This window comes from Lemur catta, chromosome 14, assembly GCF_020740605.2.
Source record: "Lemur catta isolate mLemCat1 chromosome 14, mLemCat1.pri, whole genome shotgun sequence".
In the NCBI taxonomy this organism is placed as follows: domain Eukaryota; kingdom Metazoa; phylum Chordata; class Mammalia; order Primates; family Lemuridae; genus Lemur; species Lemur catta.
Window position 1 is genome coordinate 43,334,907 of NC_059141.1, and position 16,737 is coordinate 43,351,643.

Consider the following 16,737-nt stretch of genomic DNA (forward strand, 5'->3'; position numbering starts at 1 on the left):
TTTTCACTGTCTTTTTCTCTCCTTGGTGATTTTAAACTTATACACTTGGTTATAGAATTCAGGATTTGGGTTTTTTTTTTTTAATGGGTTTGACCCTTTCTTCCTGTTTATAATTTTCATATTTTTCTTTAAGATTATAGCCACTTGGCCATTGCTTTACTAAATGGGAATTCTCTACCAGCAGGGATTTTTAACAACAAATCTCCTTTTCTTAAAATTCATTTAAGACAAAAATTACATACTGTTTTCGCAGTGATCATGCATAAACTTTTGCTACCTGATGGCTGCTTAAACAGTGGCAGAATGGCTCATTTGAAAAGTTGATCACATGGGTAATATACAGAGGTACAGTGGTTATCACTAGACCTTGCACTGCTTTTAATCATTTGATCTTAAGCAGCCAACAGTTGATTATTTTCAAAGATGTATTAAATTGTTATCATTTTAGTTTATTTAAGGCTTTCTCTTTTCCTTTTTCATGATTTCTTACATTTGTTTTAGCATCTAAGTAAAGGACAGAATTTGGCAAAAGTAAAGATAACCCATAATTACTTTCATATTGCTTTTAAAAATCCAGTTAGACTAAAACCAGTTTACCACACTGAAAACATTTTGCTTAATCATAATCCGTTTTAATCCAAAGCCAAAGTAAGCATAATATTGTCATACCTTAGTTTGTTGAAGATGCAGAACTTAGAAATTCAGATTCTTGGGCCCTTCTGCCAAAGATTCTCCTTCGCAGTTGATTCTTACACATATACAGGTTTGGGAACTAAAATTAAATTTTCTCAAGTACTTGTTAATTGCATTTATCTTTTATTTATGAGTTTCCTAAGAAATTATTTCCTCTGGGGGGGGGAATACTATCTTTAAAAAAGTCAGGAAACCATTGTTATAAAACAGACTGTAGGATTCCTTATTAAGGTTCTGATTCTGTTTTTAGAATTCAATCTGGTTTAATGTTAGAGAACTAATATTCAAACAGAATTGGAGTGAACTATAGAAAATTTTGTCCTCTTTCTCTTTCTTAATTTTGCATGAAGCCATTTTTAAACTTGGTTTTCATAATGGGCTGCCTTTTTGATTTCACTAAATTCTGTGAATTCTCCCTATGTATGGTGTTCTGTTGTCCTGATAGAAACATACTGTAGTTTCCCTTGGCTAAAACACATGTAGGCAGTGATATGCTGGTAATGTTTAACAAGTGGGGGAAAGGGGCTTGATTCATAGCATTTGCTAATTTCCATGATGTAAAACAGTCCCTACAATAGCCTATTTTCAAGCTACCAGTATGACCTCACTAAATGTTGAGCTCGTGTGAGGTGGACACAGCACACTTCATATTTCCACCTTACAGATAGCACAGAACTTCCAGGGCATAGTAAAATGTAGTAAAATAATTAGGAATAAAATGAGGAAATAAGTTTTTGAGTATTTACATGTTTTTGTTTTTAGTATGTTTTATACGTAAAAATTATTCTACCATAAGGATACCCAAGAAACTTTCCATGCTTATCTTTGGGGGAAAGTCATTGTTTCAAAATAGGACATTTTTACTTTGCATTTTCTACCTTATTCTATTGTTTAAATTAATTACCTATGTTAAAATTACGAACAACAAGAACACTGGTGTTAAAGAAGCAGCTCACCAGATGATTTTGATGTGTGGCTAAGTTGGGGAACCACTAGAGGTTCTCAATCACAGCTACCTAAACTGAAAGTTTTCTTTTTTGGTTTCTTGGCACAGTAAAGCTGAATTTTGTGCTTTAATTGCACTGACTACTACATTTTAACTATGTATGTTCCATTATGTTCTTTCAAATGATTTGAGAATTTTTTTAACAACTGGATATGTTAAATTTTAAAGAAAAACAAGAGAATTGAGACTATAAAAAAATCAAAGAAAATAAAAATCTGGTAAATACAAATATAAATATGGCAATCCTGAGGACCACCATAGGTGATACAATTGAATAACAGATTTGACTCTGAGTTTCCTGGAAATACATGAAAAAAAGAACAATATAATTCTTTTCAGATAGAAGAGTGGGCATCATTTTCTCAAAGAAAGCTAAACATTACATTGTACTGAATTCCAAAGTAAATCTCACATGAAATTTCATATATACGGATACTGACTAACATAACAGTGCCATATTTCTCTACTACTTATAGGTTTCATGTAGTGGTTTTTTATAATATACTCCAAAAAAAAATCAAAAATGTAGTTTGACATTTTTCCCGAAGGAGATAGATAAAATGGTTTAGGAATATAACCTGATGATCAAGCTTGATCCAAAGTTAGGATGATACCACCTAGGAGAACAAAGGTTTAGAACAAGAATGCCAAAAGATGACAGATAGGTCTACTTAGCTCCTGTCCTTTGTTGGTATGAGGTTGACAAGGTGTCTGAGACCAGGGTCAGCAAAAACAAATGCAATGAATGACTAGCAGTCTCCATCTTGAACACAGAAGTGGGAAGTAGTGGAGATACCTCTGCTTGTTTCCCATCCTTCCTCCAGGCTATCTTATGTAAATTTCACTGGTCTTAGGCAGCATCTCTAGTGTAAACTGAATTACAAATGGAGTCTGTACTCTTTAATAAGTGCCTGGAATGTTGCATTTTGTGTTGCTTTTTAGAATGTGTATATAAGACACATATATGTTAATTGTGACTAATTCTTAGCAATCCTAATACATCTGTCTTCCACCATTCTGATATTTGATCCTATAATTTGTTTGTAATATTAATTAGCTATACCACTGTAGTTAACTTCTAGTCTCATTGAGTTGTTTTTTGTCCTTTAGTCCAATAGAACACCATAATTACAATTATTTTGTTGGGGAGCATGACTCTGAAAGCAGAAAAATAAGGAGAATTTGCTAAGTAATTCCTATGTGAGTGTGGTCCTATTAGTAACAAGGTAGATTATTATCAAAAATGAATTATTTGTTATATTTATTTCTAACAAGCTACAGTTTTAAATTCTTTTATAGTGTTAAGGAATTTGTAAATGTAAAATTTTTGGAAAATTTTAGGGGAAATTTTAACTAGTTCAGAAATTAAATGTTAATGCTACTAACTATAATATTTAGGGATTTTTTTCTTTTAGGAATGATTTATACACTGCATGATTGTTCTAATTCACATCTTATTATCTTAGAAACACAGTTCATCTGTTGGAAAAAAAAATGCCTGATGGCTATTAACTCTTCTACTTTAGTTAACTCATCTTTTGACTTTTTTTCTTATCCTATTTTAAAAAATAGTCTTTAAATGGGCATTCTCATACATTCCTGGTAAGAATATAAATTGGCTTACCCTTCTAAAGAGCATTTTGGCAATCTGTATATCAAAGACCATAAAGATTTCAGACCCCTATACCCAGTTATTACACTTCTAGGAAAACGTCATTTGGAAATAAACAGAAATTGTAAGCGTAGATTTTGGAGTGAGAGTGCCTGGGTTTAAATCCAGCAAGAAACGCACAAGTTGTATGACCTTGGGTTAGTTTCTTTAAGCCTCAGTCTTTGCATCTGTACAATAGATTTTAAAATAGCACCTATCTCTAGATGTTATTGTGAAAATTAATGAAGTGATATTTGTAAAGTGCTTAACATCATGCCTCTTACAAAGTATCAATAAATAATTGCTGTTATTAGTAATCATGGAAAGATTTATCATAGCATTAGCTAAAATAGTGGACAAAAAGGAAAATATTTGAATGATTTTTTTCATTTATATGAAGGAATATTCCATGCAGTTGTTCAATGATGTTCTTCAAGAATATTTAAAGATATAAGAAAATGCCGATAATACAGCATTGAGTGAAAAGGCAGGATAAAAATCTCTCTATGCTCTAAGATGTTAATTATGTTTTAAATTATATTCTAATTATATCATTCAAGTATTAATTATGTCTTTAAAATATGTTAATTGTGTTTAAAAATAATGTTTTTTTAGAGATATTATAGAAAAATCTGGAAAAGCGGCTTCCAGTAATTCTTAAAACCAAGTGATAGGAATATGGAGATTTCATATAATAATACTATTCTGTTTTATATATTTTCATTTTTCATAAATTTTTTGAAATAATGACAAGAATAATAGAAAATAAAGTCTAAATCCTTGGTATTAGTGTTTTGTAACTTGTTTAGATATAAACTAGCTCTTGATCAGTTTTGTTATTAAACTGTTATTGATGCTTTCTTATGGTGTTTTTAGAGCATTTGAGAGAATGATATATGAGACTTGCAAAAATTTGATAAAAATTATAAAAATCATGAACGCTTGGAAAACCCCTTAATAAAAAAGAAAGATGGTTCATTCAGTAATGAACTTACTAGTGATTTTTATATTGCTTTATACTTTTCAACATCTTATAAAAATTGTACAGTAAGCTGTTTTTAGAGTGTTAATCAGGAAACGAAGTTTCAATTTTCTGATGAAATGATGCTAAGTTTTATGCTTTGATATTATGATTTCTTGTATTTAGACCATTCTTATTAGTTGCTTTTGAGACTCGATTTCGAACATGCTATGATTCTCTAAAACAATTTTGGTGAAGTATGGATTGTATCTGAACGTCTGTATAGAAAAGATCTATTTTAAGTAATTTCCACATATGAAAAATGATGCAAGGACCATCCCCCTCCTACTGCACTCTCATAAGTGGTTTTTGTTATTTTGAGGGGTTTTTTTTCCCATTTTTAAATAGTGTAGATTTTTCAACATAGCCAGCATTCACACATTTCAAAAGGCAACTTTATCTTAGTGGGGACGAAGGGTATCTTGAGTTTTTTGGCAGAGTTCTCCCTTTTAGGCAGAAATAAAGAAAAAGGAAATGACTCTTTCTTCCTGCCTCTATAACTGAAACAATATTCAAATTTATAGGTGAATTTTACTTGTAGCAAATATTTCCTGTATAAGCCCCGCATTTATCTTGTAGGTGGCCTTCTAAAATACACTTTATTTGATTTTATACATTGTGCTCATACTTTGGCTTTGTGCCCAACCTCCCAGGTTGCAAACATCTACAGCAGACCCCAGTGTTAAAGAAAATAAACCCCAAAAGAAATCAACCTAGAAAATATTATGGATGTTAATAAATTACTCAGAAATATTGACAGTGGAATAGTAATAAATTATAATATTAATAGTGGCAATCCTTAAAAATTGTCCCACTATTCATTAAGACATTTAGTCTTTCTCATGTTCCAAGTGAAATACATTATTATTTTCTCCTCTTAGAAGAGAGAGGTATTAGGGATATTCTCTTTATTTGTTTGACTTACTCTATTGAATACAAAGGTTAAAAAGTTAAGACAAAGCACACACACACACACACACACACACACACACACACACACACGCACATATATATATATAAAATCAACTAGCACCCAAATCCTTATGATATGTGAGAAAATTATCTACTTTAGAAGCCAGTTATATACATTAAAACATATGTCAATCTAAAATAGAATAAACTAAATGCAGAATGACTAGTCCTGACAAATTCTTCTAAAATTAAAAATAAAAGTAACTTAGAAGTTTATGGAGGAAAGTTGAATCTTGAAGAAAAACGTGATTTAATTAAAGAGGGAAAAAAAGGAAGAAAAGAAAAGATGGAAAAGAGGGAGGCAGACAAGAAGCATACACTCCAGAATTAAAGTAGAAATACAAGAGGCATAATGAGGAAACCATGTTAGAACAGATGGTTTATATAAGGCAGTTCTTTTCACATTATCTTCTGGTGCACCCCCACAGGGGCTGGTCAGCAAGTGGCTGAGGAGGCCAGCTGTTGGAAGGCTTTAAGCAAGGCAGTGCTGCAGCTATATTAGAAAGATTGATCTGACGGTGTACAGAAAGGAATGTGTTGGAAAACTGTTCAGTAAATCCAATGAGATGACCTGAACCCAATTATATAATTGGCATGAGTCTGAAAATAAAACAGGAAGATGGATGCATGTACTGTCACCAAGCAAGAGCCAACAAGACTGGGTTGCACACTGGATGGATGTTATACCAGGGGAAGGAGGTGTCGAAGGCCAATCCAGTGAGAGACATGAAGAATCTTATATTGAATTTAAATCTGGTGGTACTAGATTATATGGGAATATGGAAGATAAGACTTTGTGTCTGCCCAGGCACAGTGACTCACGCCTGTAATCCTAGCACTCTGGGAGGCTGAGGTGGGAGGATCGCTTGAGCTCAGGAGTTTGAGACCAGCCTGAGCAAGAATAAGACCCCATCTCTACTAAAAATTCCTGTTTTTTAAGCCACGAAGTATATGGCATTTTGTTATGGTAGCCTAACTAAGTAATACAGTACACATGCATTTCAGCAAAAATTATAAACAAAATCCAAAGGTAATAATAGCCCACAAAAATATTGATTAACATATAAAATAGACAAAGACCTAGAAGGAACAACACTCCAGTAGCACACCTAGCACCCAGATCATGGTTTCAAATACCATTCTCCAGTAAAAGGAACTGGGGCTCCTTGGAGAAATGGCTGATTCTATTATAAGAATGGGGCAGGAAATACAGGAGTCTCCTCTTATTGGAGGGGCATACGTTCCGAGACTCCCATTGGATGCCTGACACCACAGATGGTACCGAACCCTATATATACTATGTTTTTTCAATCTGATTACCAAGACGGCTACTGACTACCAGACAGGTCCTGTATACAGTGTAGATATGCTGAATAAAGGGATAATTCACATCCCAGGTGGGAAGGAGCAGGACAATGGAAGATTTCATCATGATACTCAGAATGGCATGCAATTTAAAACTTAATGAATTATTTCTGGAATTTTCCATTTAATATTTTCAGACTGCAGTTGACCTCAGGTAACTGAAACTGCAGAAAGCCAATCTGTGGATAGGTGGGGAGGACTACCGTATACAAGATGAGCCTGGAATATCACTTAGTACCAAAAAGTAACGAAGTGCTCAAAAACCATCAAAATGATAAAGGTATCTCAAAGGAACACGGGAGCTAACAGGAAAGTCTCCCAATGGCGAAAGCTTTAAACAAGAAAATAAAGTAGCATTAGGTTATAACTCAAAGTATGAAATAAATATCCGTGAGTTCATATCGATACTGGGGGAGAACAGATAAGTCTCCTGTGCAGAAGAATCCCAAATAATTTATGTAGACACTCCTCTGTCAGGAGACGGAGCCTACCTGCCCACTCAAGCATGGGCTGTGTATTGACTTCTCTGCAAAGAACATAGTCCTAAAAGTGGGGACAAAAGAGGAACTTTACAATGTCAAAGTCATATAGAGCGCTACCCTCAGCATAGTAGTTAAGGCTAACAACAGTGATAAGTTATGTTGATAGTATGTGTCCTTGATATACTGTACGTGAACTCTGTGGTCTTCCTCTCAAAACCCCATACCTCAGTCTAATCATGAGAAGAACACCAAACAAATTGCAGTGGAGAAGCATCCTATGATATACTTGACCAGTACTCCCGAAAACTATCAGGGTGATCAAAAACAAGGAAAGTCTGAGAAACTTAAAGCCAAGAGAGCTAAGACGACAGCTAAATGTAATATGCTATCCTGCATGGGATCCTGGAACAGAAAAAGGATACTAGGTAGAAAATAAGGAAATCTGAATAAAGTATGGAGTTTAATTCATAAACAAAAATCAATACTGGGGCGTGCTACAATGGCTCATACTTGTAATCCTAGCACTCCGAGAGGCTAAGGCGGGTGGATCGCTCGAGGTCAGGAGTTCGAGACCAGCCTGAGCAAGAGTGAGACCCCGTCTCTACCAAAAAAAAATAGAAAGAAATGATTTGGACAGCTAAAAATCTATATAGAAAAAATTAGCTGGGCATGGTGGCGCATGCCTGTAGTCCCAGCTACTCGGGAGGCTGAGGCAGTAGGATCGCTTAAGCCCAGGAGTTTGAGGTTGCTGTGAGCTAGGGTGACGCCACGGCACTCACTCTAGCCTGGGCAACAGAGTGAGACTCTGTCTCAAAAAAAAAAAATAAATAAATAAATCTTTTATTTCTATAAAACTGCTATATAAAATGTTAAAATCATTTTTGATCAAAAAATGTATTTTTACTTTGTTTCTCTTGAGTGAATTTAATTTATACACAAATTTGTATATTTACACAAATTTACAGTTATGTGTTTTATAAGTACTTATTTTCTATTAGGTTAAATTTTCATGAGATGTTAACAGCATTGTTGTATTTGATTAGTCTTCTTATATCTTTTCCTTTTAGGCTGGTGTTTGGAATGCTTTATCCTGCGTATTATTCATACAAAACTGTGAAAACAAAAAACGTGAAGGAATATGTGAGTATAGTTTTATGGATGATTAGTTGAATGTATCAATGATACACAAGGCTATAAAAATTGTTGTTTCTTTTAAAAACAGCTAGAGTGATGTTATAGGTTAAAATGTGATAAAGATGAAATAAAAAAATTATTCTATTTTTTTTAAACTCACTTTGAAGACAACTCCAAAGTGGGGTTTCAAAAATAGTTTACTATCAATTGGCATTTAAGTATATGGTTCCCAAGATGAGTAATCAGAAGCTGTTAATGTAGTCTATAAATTCAGACATAATAAGGAGTTGGAGAACTTTTTGTTTGACTTTTGTTGGGGGGAAGGGCTGTGAGGGTTTTTTGCCTTATAAATTTATAGGTACACTGAACGCTGAGAATATGTGCCTCTAGCCCCAAAGCCTTTTTCTTCTTTCATAGGTGTTTCATCACTTTTTAATTGATTTAAATTTGGAGATACTCCATCTCCACTGACAACTGCAATCTTTTTTTCTTCTTGAATCATACTCTATTTGCAGTGATTTTGTTTTTGGTCCTCAGTGTTTCTTTCAATTTCCTTGTCCCTATTCCCTAATTTTGTTTTGCTTTCACTAATTTTCTTTTTCTTTTTCTTTTTTCTTTTTTGTTTTAAGACAGGGTCTCACTCCATCACCCAGGCTAGAGTACAGTGGCATCATCACAGCTCACTGCAACCTCCAACTCCTGGGCTCAAGTAATCTTTCTGCCTCAGCCTCCCAGAGTACTAGGATTACAGGCTTGAGCCACTATGCCCTGCCTGCATTCACTAATTGTTTTTAATTTTTATCACTTCTGTAAGTTCTCTTCATTCCCAAATTTATGTATACTGTTTAATAGTTAATGGCCTTCCCCACCTATAAATGCTGACATAGTTTACTATATATGATGGAATGAATTTTCAGAGAACAGCAAAAGCATATCATACTGATGGTTAATCAATGAGTAAACAGCCAATACTGAGATAACGGCACGTCAGTAACTATGGGTTTTTAATGGAGGTGACATTCACATAAAATTAACCATTTCAGTGTAAATAATTCGGTGTCATTTAGTACATTCACAATATTATGCAAACACTATCTCTTTTTAGTTCCAAAATATTTTTATCCCTCCAAAATGAAACCTCATGTCCATTAAGCAGTTACTCCCCAACTTCCCCTCCCCCAAGCCACCGACAACCACCAGTCTGTTTTCTGTTTATATGGATTTCCCTATTCTGGCTATTTCATATAAAAGGAATCATATGTGACCTTTTGTGTCTGGCTTCTTTTACTTAGCCAGACACATTCCTTTTTATGGCTGAATAATATTCCATTATATAAATATAACACATTCATTTGCTGACACACATTTGACGTGTTCTACCTTTTGGCTATCATGAATAGTATTGCTACAAACATTCATGTACAAGGATTTGTTTGAGGATCTGTTTTTATTCTTTTGGGTAGATATCTGTGGTTCTTTCTAAGGGATCTTGGATGGTAGTCTTGTCATCCAACCCATAAAATGATCAGAGATCAGATCATGATTCTTTTTCTTCTTTTTTTTTTTCTCTCCTCCCCCACCACCCCAGATCATGATTCTTTTATTCTATCAACAGAGGGAGGTATAGACTCAGAAACCATTAACTAACCCACTCTCTTGAACTTTCTATAGTCATTTTTCTTTTATATAAAACTAATTTTTGAAGTGAAATAGAGTAGTGGAATGTATCTAGCAGAGGTAAAGAAGTTGCATAATTGAGCTCTGCAATTTTTCTACCCTTTTACTATATACATATCACTTGAGTCTAGAATTGGTGAAATAATCTTCAGACATGGAACCACATTAAGTCCTAGGAATTTAAATTCATTTTATAAATGGCTTAAAGGGTCATATTTTGATATTTGTTGTAATAAATACTTGAAGTATTGTTTAATACTACTAGCCTGCATGAGTTTCTAGAAGCCAGCACTCACCTGTTAACAGTTCTTCTCAGACTGTGCTACAGGATCAGCTTTGTTGTTTTTCCAGTAAGTCTTAGACCAGTACTTCTGTCAAATGAAAACCTAATCACTAGGAAAAAATGAAATTAAAAAAACCCCAAAACATGAAATACAACTCCAGTCTTTTTATGCTACCAGATTCAATAAACATAAGATTACAATTGGATTTTGTACTTAACAGCAACTCAGTAACAGTTCACAGCCTTGCACATTTCCCTAGACAGCACTCTACCCTACTGTGTAATATTTCAATTGGAATTCTCTTTTGAAAGACAAAAGAGTTCCCCATCATTTTCAAACACCATGAAAATATGATCTAGGGAGTCTGCTCCTGGCAGTGCTTAATAAACGTGAAACTTCTCCCTATTGGGATGTTTTTGATGCTGTTATTAAATGCGATCTTTTTCTGAATCTAATTACCTGTACAGTTGAAGTACAGGGTGTTATGCATCTCAACATCGGTGCCATTTCACCTATAAAGTATTCTAGAGACCCAGGATATGCAATAACTGGTGTGCCTCCATGTATGTCTTTATGTATATATTTAACATGTACTCCCATCTCCCCTGCTAAATCTGCTTGATTTTGTGGGGGAAAAAGTTAAGTACAAATTGAAAATGACATTTAGGTGAGAAGCTCTAATAATTTGAGGATATCAGCAGGCACAGAAATAACTATTCCCTAAAATAAAACGGTAAAAGGATAGCAATAAGAAATATAGATACCAATTTCAAAATACTTTTGCCTATTGTTTCCAGTTGTTACTGTAACAAATTATCATGCTCTTATTGGCTTCAAATGATATAAGTTTATTCTCTTACAATCCTGGGGATCAGAAATCTGAAATGATTCCTTCTGGAGTCTCTAGGGGAAAATCTTTTACTTGCCTTTTCCAGCTTCTACAGGCCGCCCATACTCCTTGGCTCACAGCTCTCTTCCTCCAGCTTCAAAGCTAGCAACGTTGAGCTAAGACTTTTCATACCACCATCTCTCTGCTTCTGTCTCTTCTGCCTCCCTCTTCCACTGAAAAGGACCGTTGTGATTACATCAGGCTCACCTGATTAATACAGGATAAATGCCCTATCTCAAGGTCAGCTGATTAGCAACCTTAATTTCATCTGCAACCCTACTTCTATGTGTAACCTAACACAGTCAGTTTCCAAGGATTAGTACACAGACATCTTTGGGGGAGAGGGCATTATTCTGCCTACCCCAGTGATACCTCACTGATCCTTACTGCAACCCTATAAAGTATGCAGGGAAAATATTCCAATTACAGGCTCAGAGACGTGAATTAACCTGCCCAAAGTACATGGATTGTAAAAGCAGGATTGGTAACAGATGGAAGATCTTCTGTTTCTAATATTTTATTCTTTCTTTTCTACCATGCTACCTTTAGACGCTTAGATAGGGATCCTAGCTTCATGAAAAAGTTGAAACAGCTTTTCACAACCAGCCAGTGAATGTGCATCTGATTAATTCAAAGGTGGGCCTTCAGGGGCCACAACCATATGGATGTTTTTCAGGAAGGGCAATGAGGCGGCCTAATCAGTAGTAGGACAGGATCCATAAGCATCTAAGTCAACTGTGAACTAAGAGGTTAAAAATGAAATTAGAAGTTTTTGAAAATTCTATAAAGTCTTGACAGTCCTTTAAGTATTTCCAGTCTAATTTACTCTGACAAAAATTTTGGCTATTATTTTCTTGCACCCACCTGTCAAAAGAGGCTTGAGTTTCATCCAGTTTAAACTCTGACTCTTAACAGCTTTATCAGAACTCTGGCTTCATAAAGTATTTCCTGTATGGTAATCCTATCCACATTTGCTTTGTTTTGTACATGGCAGTTTCTTAGTAAAATTAACCTTCTTAAAATTGCCCTGTTATATATCTTTAATGATACTTTATACTATTATATTCTTTATTTGTATATATGTTTGTCTCCTCTACCAGAGTAGGCCCCAGAGGGGGAAGGGTTTTGTTGTTTTGTTGATTTGTATTAATATATTCTCATACCTGGAACAGTACATAGTATATAATAGATGCTCAATATTTTTTGGATAAATAATAAATAAGAAAAAAGGGGAAAAGTTAATATATGTGAAATATTAAATTGTGCTTAAAAGCGTATGCGTTTCTTAATTGGATTGATCTAGCTTGCCAGCTTTGGTTCTGCTGGGTTAGGGAGTATACAGTCCAGTCTTAACACGTATCACGAAGACCAATTTCTTTTTAGTATTTAGTTATGACTTAAATTCCGCTGCTATCTACTTCAAAATTATTTTCAGAAAGCAAAGATTTTCGGTTAATTTACTTCTTCCCACCCTAACTACTACCATTCCCCTTAAGCCTGCAAATGGTAAATTGCACCTGATAAAACAGATGCTGTGTTCAAATCAAAACAAATGGAAAGTACTGTGTATTTTGGCAACCTTCCTTTCTTCCTTTGCCTATTTTTAAAACAGAGCTTTCCTAGGATATAATTTCCTGTATAGTGTGGCTGATATGGCCTACTTAAAGACTTTCAGTCTTGCAGTAATTGAAATGTAAACTTACTGAAGAATTAGTATGGTTTTGCAAATTTTTTCAGGCTCATTCCATCTCATGACTTGAAAATAGAGTGTTTACTTCCAAGTCATGTGTAATTGCTGTAGCTTTTCTAGGAAACCAGTGTTCTTGTTCAAAGAATGTTGGAGAAAGCAGCAATGAAAAGATTGGCTAACAGCACTTCAAAATCAAAATCAGACATTTGGGCCTAAGATTTATTGCGTGCAAGAACAAAGAACAGGGAAAACTCTGGGAAACTACTCTTTAAAAGGCATAGAAATGGTCCTCTAAAACTCTATTGACTTGGTTTTTGAAAGTGACCTAATTTTTGACTGAGTATCTAGGTGATGTGGAAATGAGCAAATATACCACATGCCAGTTCTACAGATCTTACTGATTAGTAAAATCTGAACTTGTCTACTCGCTTTAGCGTGGAAATATTAATAGGAGAAAAAACATACTAAAGAACTTTATTCTCAAAAAGTGTTGCCTAAGTATTTTTTGATATTTTGGATTAAGAATATTCATTTGATTCAAGGGTTTTAATAATTTAGAAAGTTTAAAGATTAGCCTACCGATTAAGATGGGGGTTTTATTGAAAATCAGTTTTGTTAGGCCACATGCTTATTTATTTTCCATTCTGACATACTTTTAATTTAACTTTTATTTTTATTAAAGCTGTACGTGATTATAATTTAAAAAGTCAATTAGTTTTCCAAGGCTTATTATGAAAAACAATAGTTCCCCACCCTTCCATCCCTATCTCTAACTCTTTAGAGGCAGCAACTTCCTTTATCTCAATCTTTTAGTATTCATTTCCATATTTTAAATAACATGCTTACTTGGCTATTTATTAATTTTTCAGGTGGACATCATGAGTTGACTTCCTTCTGTGAAAGATGATTTAGCGGGTACCCAGTGCCACTATACACATCCATATTTCCCTGTCCCTATAGCTTCCCAGTGTCATCATGGTATAATTTGGGTTGGCTCATTATTCAATATTTACATGACTTAGACTAAATTAGGAAAAAAGCAGTAGAATGTAGAGGTAAAGAGCATCTGGAACCAGGCTGCCTGGGTTATCATCCCGGCCTTACCCATTACTAGCTGTATCTTTAGGCAAGTTATTTGACATTTCTGTGCCTCGGTTTTCTTATTGGTAAGTCGTACTTACCTCCTCAGATGGTCTGAGGATTATATGAGTTCATGAGCATAAAGATTTTAAACTAGTACCTGACATAGAACAGCACCTGTTATATAATTCCTTTCTTTATATAAACGCTATTTGCAGCTGATCTCTGCACTACCCTATCCTGACCATTCCTTTCCCTGGTGTTATTGTTTTGTTGTTGCTGTTTTCATTTGTTTGATATTCTCTGTTCTTATTGCATATTCAGACCCCAACTCTGCTACAGTTGTGTAAGTTTCTTCTCGGTGCATTCGTATATATGTTAGAGATCCTGAATCGGCTCCTCTTGTTTTGGATTCTCTGTTTTCTTAATTACCTGTCTTCCTGTTTCTTATTTTGCTTCCTCATTTTGATGAAATGCATCCTTCCTGAGAAGGCAATAATGAGAGGTAAATTTTTTGAGGTGCTATGTTGAAAATCATTTTCCTTCAGAATTTTGAAGGCATTTCTCCGTTGTCTTTAACTTCGAGTGTTGCTGTCAAGAAGTCTGAAGCCATTCTCATTCTTACTGTTTCTCCTCCCATTCAGGAAGCTCGTGGGATATTTTCTAATTTCCTGTTGTTTTAAAATTTCATGATGATGTGCTTTGCGTGAGTCAATTATAATCAGTTTTGCTAAACTACTCAGTAGTCCTTTTTAATTCTGGGAATCCTTTGTCCTTCATCTCTGGGAAATTTGGTTAAAATTATTTCTTTAGTGATATTCGCCACTCCATTTTCACTGTTTGTTCTATCTCGAATTCCTTTAATTCATTTATATGGCACTTGGTCTGTTCCTCTAATTTTCTGATCTTTTTCCTTTTTATTCCCATTTCTTTGTCTATTTGTTCTACTTTCTCACAGTTTCTCAATTTTACCTTCTAATCCTTCAATTGATCTTTTAATCTGCTCCTGTTCTAAGTGCTGTTTTTACTATGTGAATGTTCCTTTGTCTATAGCACCACATTCTTATTTTATGTTTAAAATTTCTTCTCTTTTTTCTGTGATTATGACTGACAGTTTTTTGGACATGTTCCTTCTTATATAGTCTTTTCCTTTGAATTCTGTTTTTTATTTGTTTCAGCCTCTGTTTTTCATACCTGATTTTCTCAAATGACGGATGATTCTTGGTTCTCTGCTCATATTTAAGTGTTATATTGGAAAGCTGATTGGAGCTCTGTGCTCATGAATGGCCTTGTTGAATGTGATCTTTGCTGTAGGGTGATCTGACTAGACCATTGTGTTTGTTCTTCAGGCTTCCATAAGGATGTACCACAAACTGTGGCTAAAAACAACAGAAATTTGACCAGGTGCAGTGACTCACGTCTGTAATCCTAGCACTCTGGGAGGCCAAGGCAGGAGGATTCCTTAAGGTCAGGAGTTCGAGACCAAACTGAGCAAGAGTGAGACCCTGTCTCTACTAAAAATAGAAAAATTAGCCAGGTATCATGGTGGGTGCCTGTAGTCCCAGCTACTGGGAAGGCTGAGGTAGGATGATTGCTTCAGCCCAGGAATTTGAGGTTTCAGTGAGCCACAATGATGCCACTGCACTCTACCCAGGGCAACAGAGGGAGACTCTGTCTCAAAAAAAAAAAATAAAACAAAAAACAAAATTAGCTGGGTGACTAAAAATAGAAAAAAAATAGCCAGGCATCATGGTAGGTACCTATACTCCTAGCTACTTGGGAGGCTGAGGCAGGAGGATCACTTGAGCCCAGGAGTTCGAGGTTGCTGTGAGCTAGGCTGACACCATGGCACTCCAGCCTGGGCAACAGAGCAAGACTCTGTCCCAAAAGAAAGCCAAAAACAAAACAAATGTATTGTCTTACAAATTCTGGAGACCAGAAGCCCATTCAAGATGTCTACAGGGCCACACTCCCTCTGAAACCCATTGAGGAGAATCCTTGCTTGCCAATTCCTAGCTTCGGATGGTACCCAGTACTTCAGTCTACCTCTGTTGTCACATGGTGTTCTCCCTTTGCGTCTCTGTGTCTCTGTTTCTCTTTTTTTTTTATAAGGACACCAGTCATATTGGATTAAAGGCCCATGCTACTCCACTATAATTTCATTTTAACTAATTACATCTTCAATGACCATATTTCTAAATAAGGTCACATTCTGAAGTACTGGTGTTTAGGACTCTGTGTTAATCTGCTTGTGTTGCCCTAACGAAATTCCACAGACTAGGTGACTTAAGCAACAGAATCATTTGCTCACAGTTATGGAGGCTGGAAGTCCAGGATCAAGATGCTGTCAGGATTGGTTTCTGGTGAGGCCTCCTGGCTTGTAACATGGCCTTTCCTCTGTAGGCACATGGAGAGAGAGAGAGCCCTCCTTTTCCCTTTCATAAGAGGACACCAGCCCTATCAGATCAGGGCCCCACACTATGACCTCCTTAAACTTAATTGCCTCTTTAAAAGCCCCTATCTCCAAACATTGAGGGTTGTAATTTCAACCAGTGAGTTTTGGGGAGACATAATTTAGTCCATAGGAGACTTTAACATATCTTTTGGGGGGATATCATTCAACCCATAACAACCACTTCCTTGGAAAATCATCAATATCTTTAGGCATTTTCTCTTGTGCCAGTCAGACTCTTCAGAGGAGACTCTTCCATTCTAAAAGGTACTTACTTGCCAGCATCCTAGTGGGAGAATAAGGCTTGGGGGCTCTCAACATTCACTTTGTAAACTTTTACT

The 16,737-nt window shown here is 35.3% G+C and overlaps 1 protein-coding gene across 1 annotated transcript in view; it reads left to right on the plus strand.

Moving 5' to 3' along the window:
- REEP3 (receptor accessory protein 3) overlaps positions 1 to 16,737 on the plus strand; it is an 88,789-nt gene that overhangs the window by 34,103 nt on the left and 37,949 nt on the right. The window contains exon 2 of the mRNA XM_045568270.1: positions 8,258 to 8,330. Coding sequence (XP_045424226.1) covers positions 8,258 to 8,330 — 73 coding nt within the window. The remainder of the gene's footprint in view (positions 1 to 8,257; positions 8,331 to 16,737) is intronic.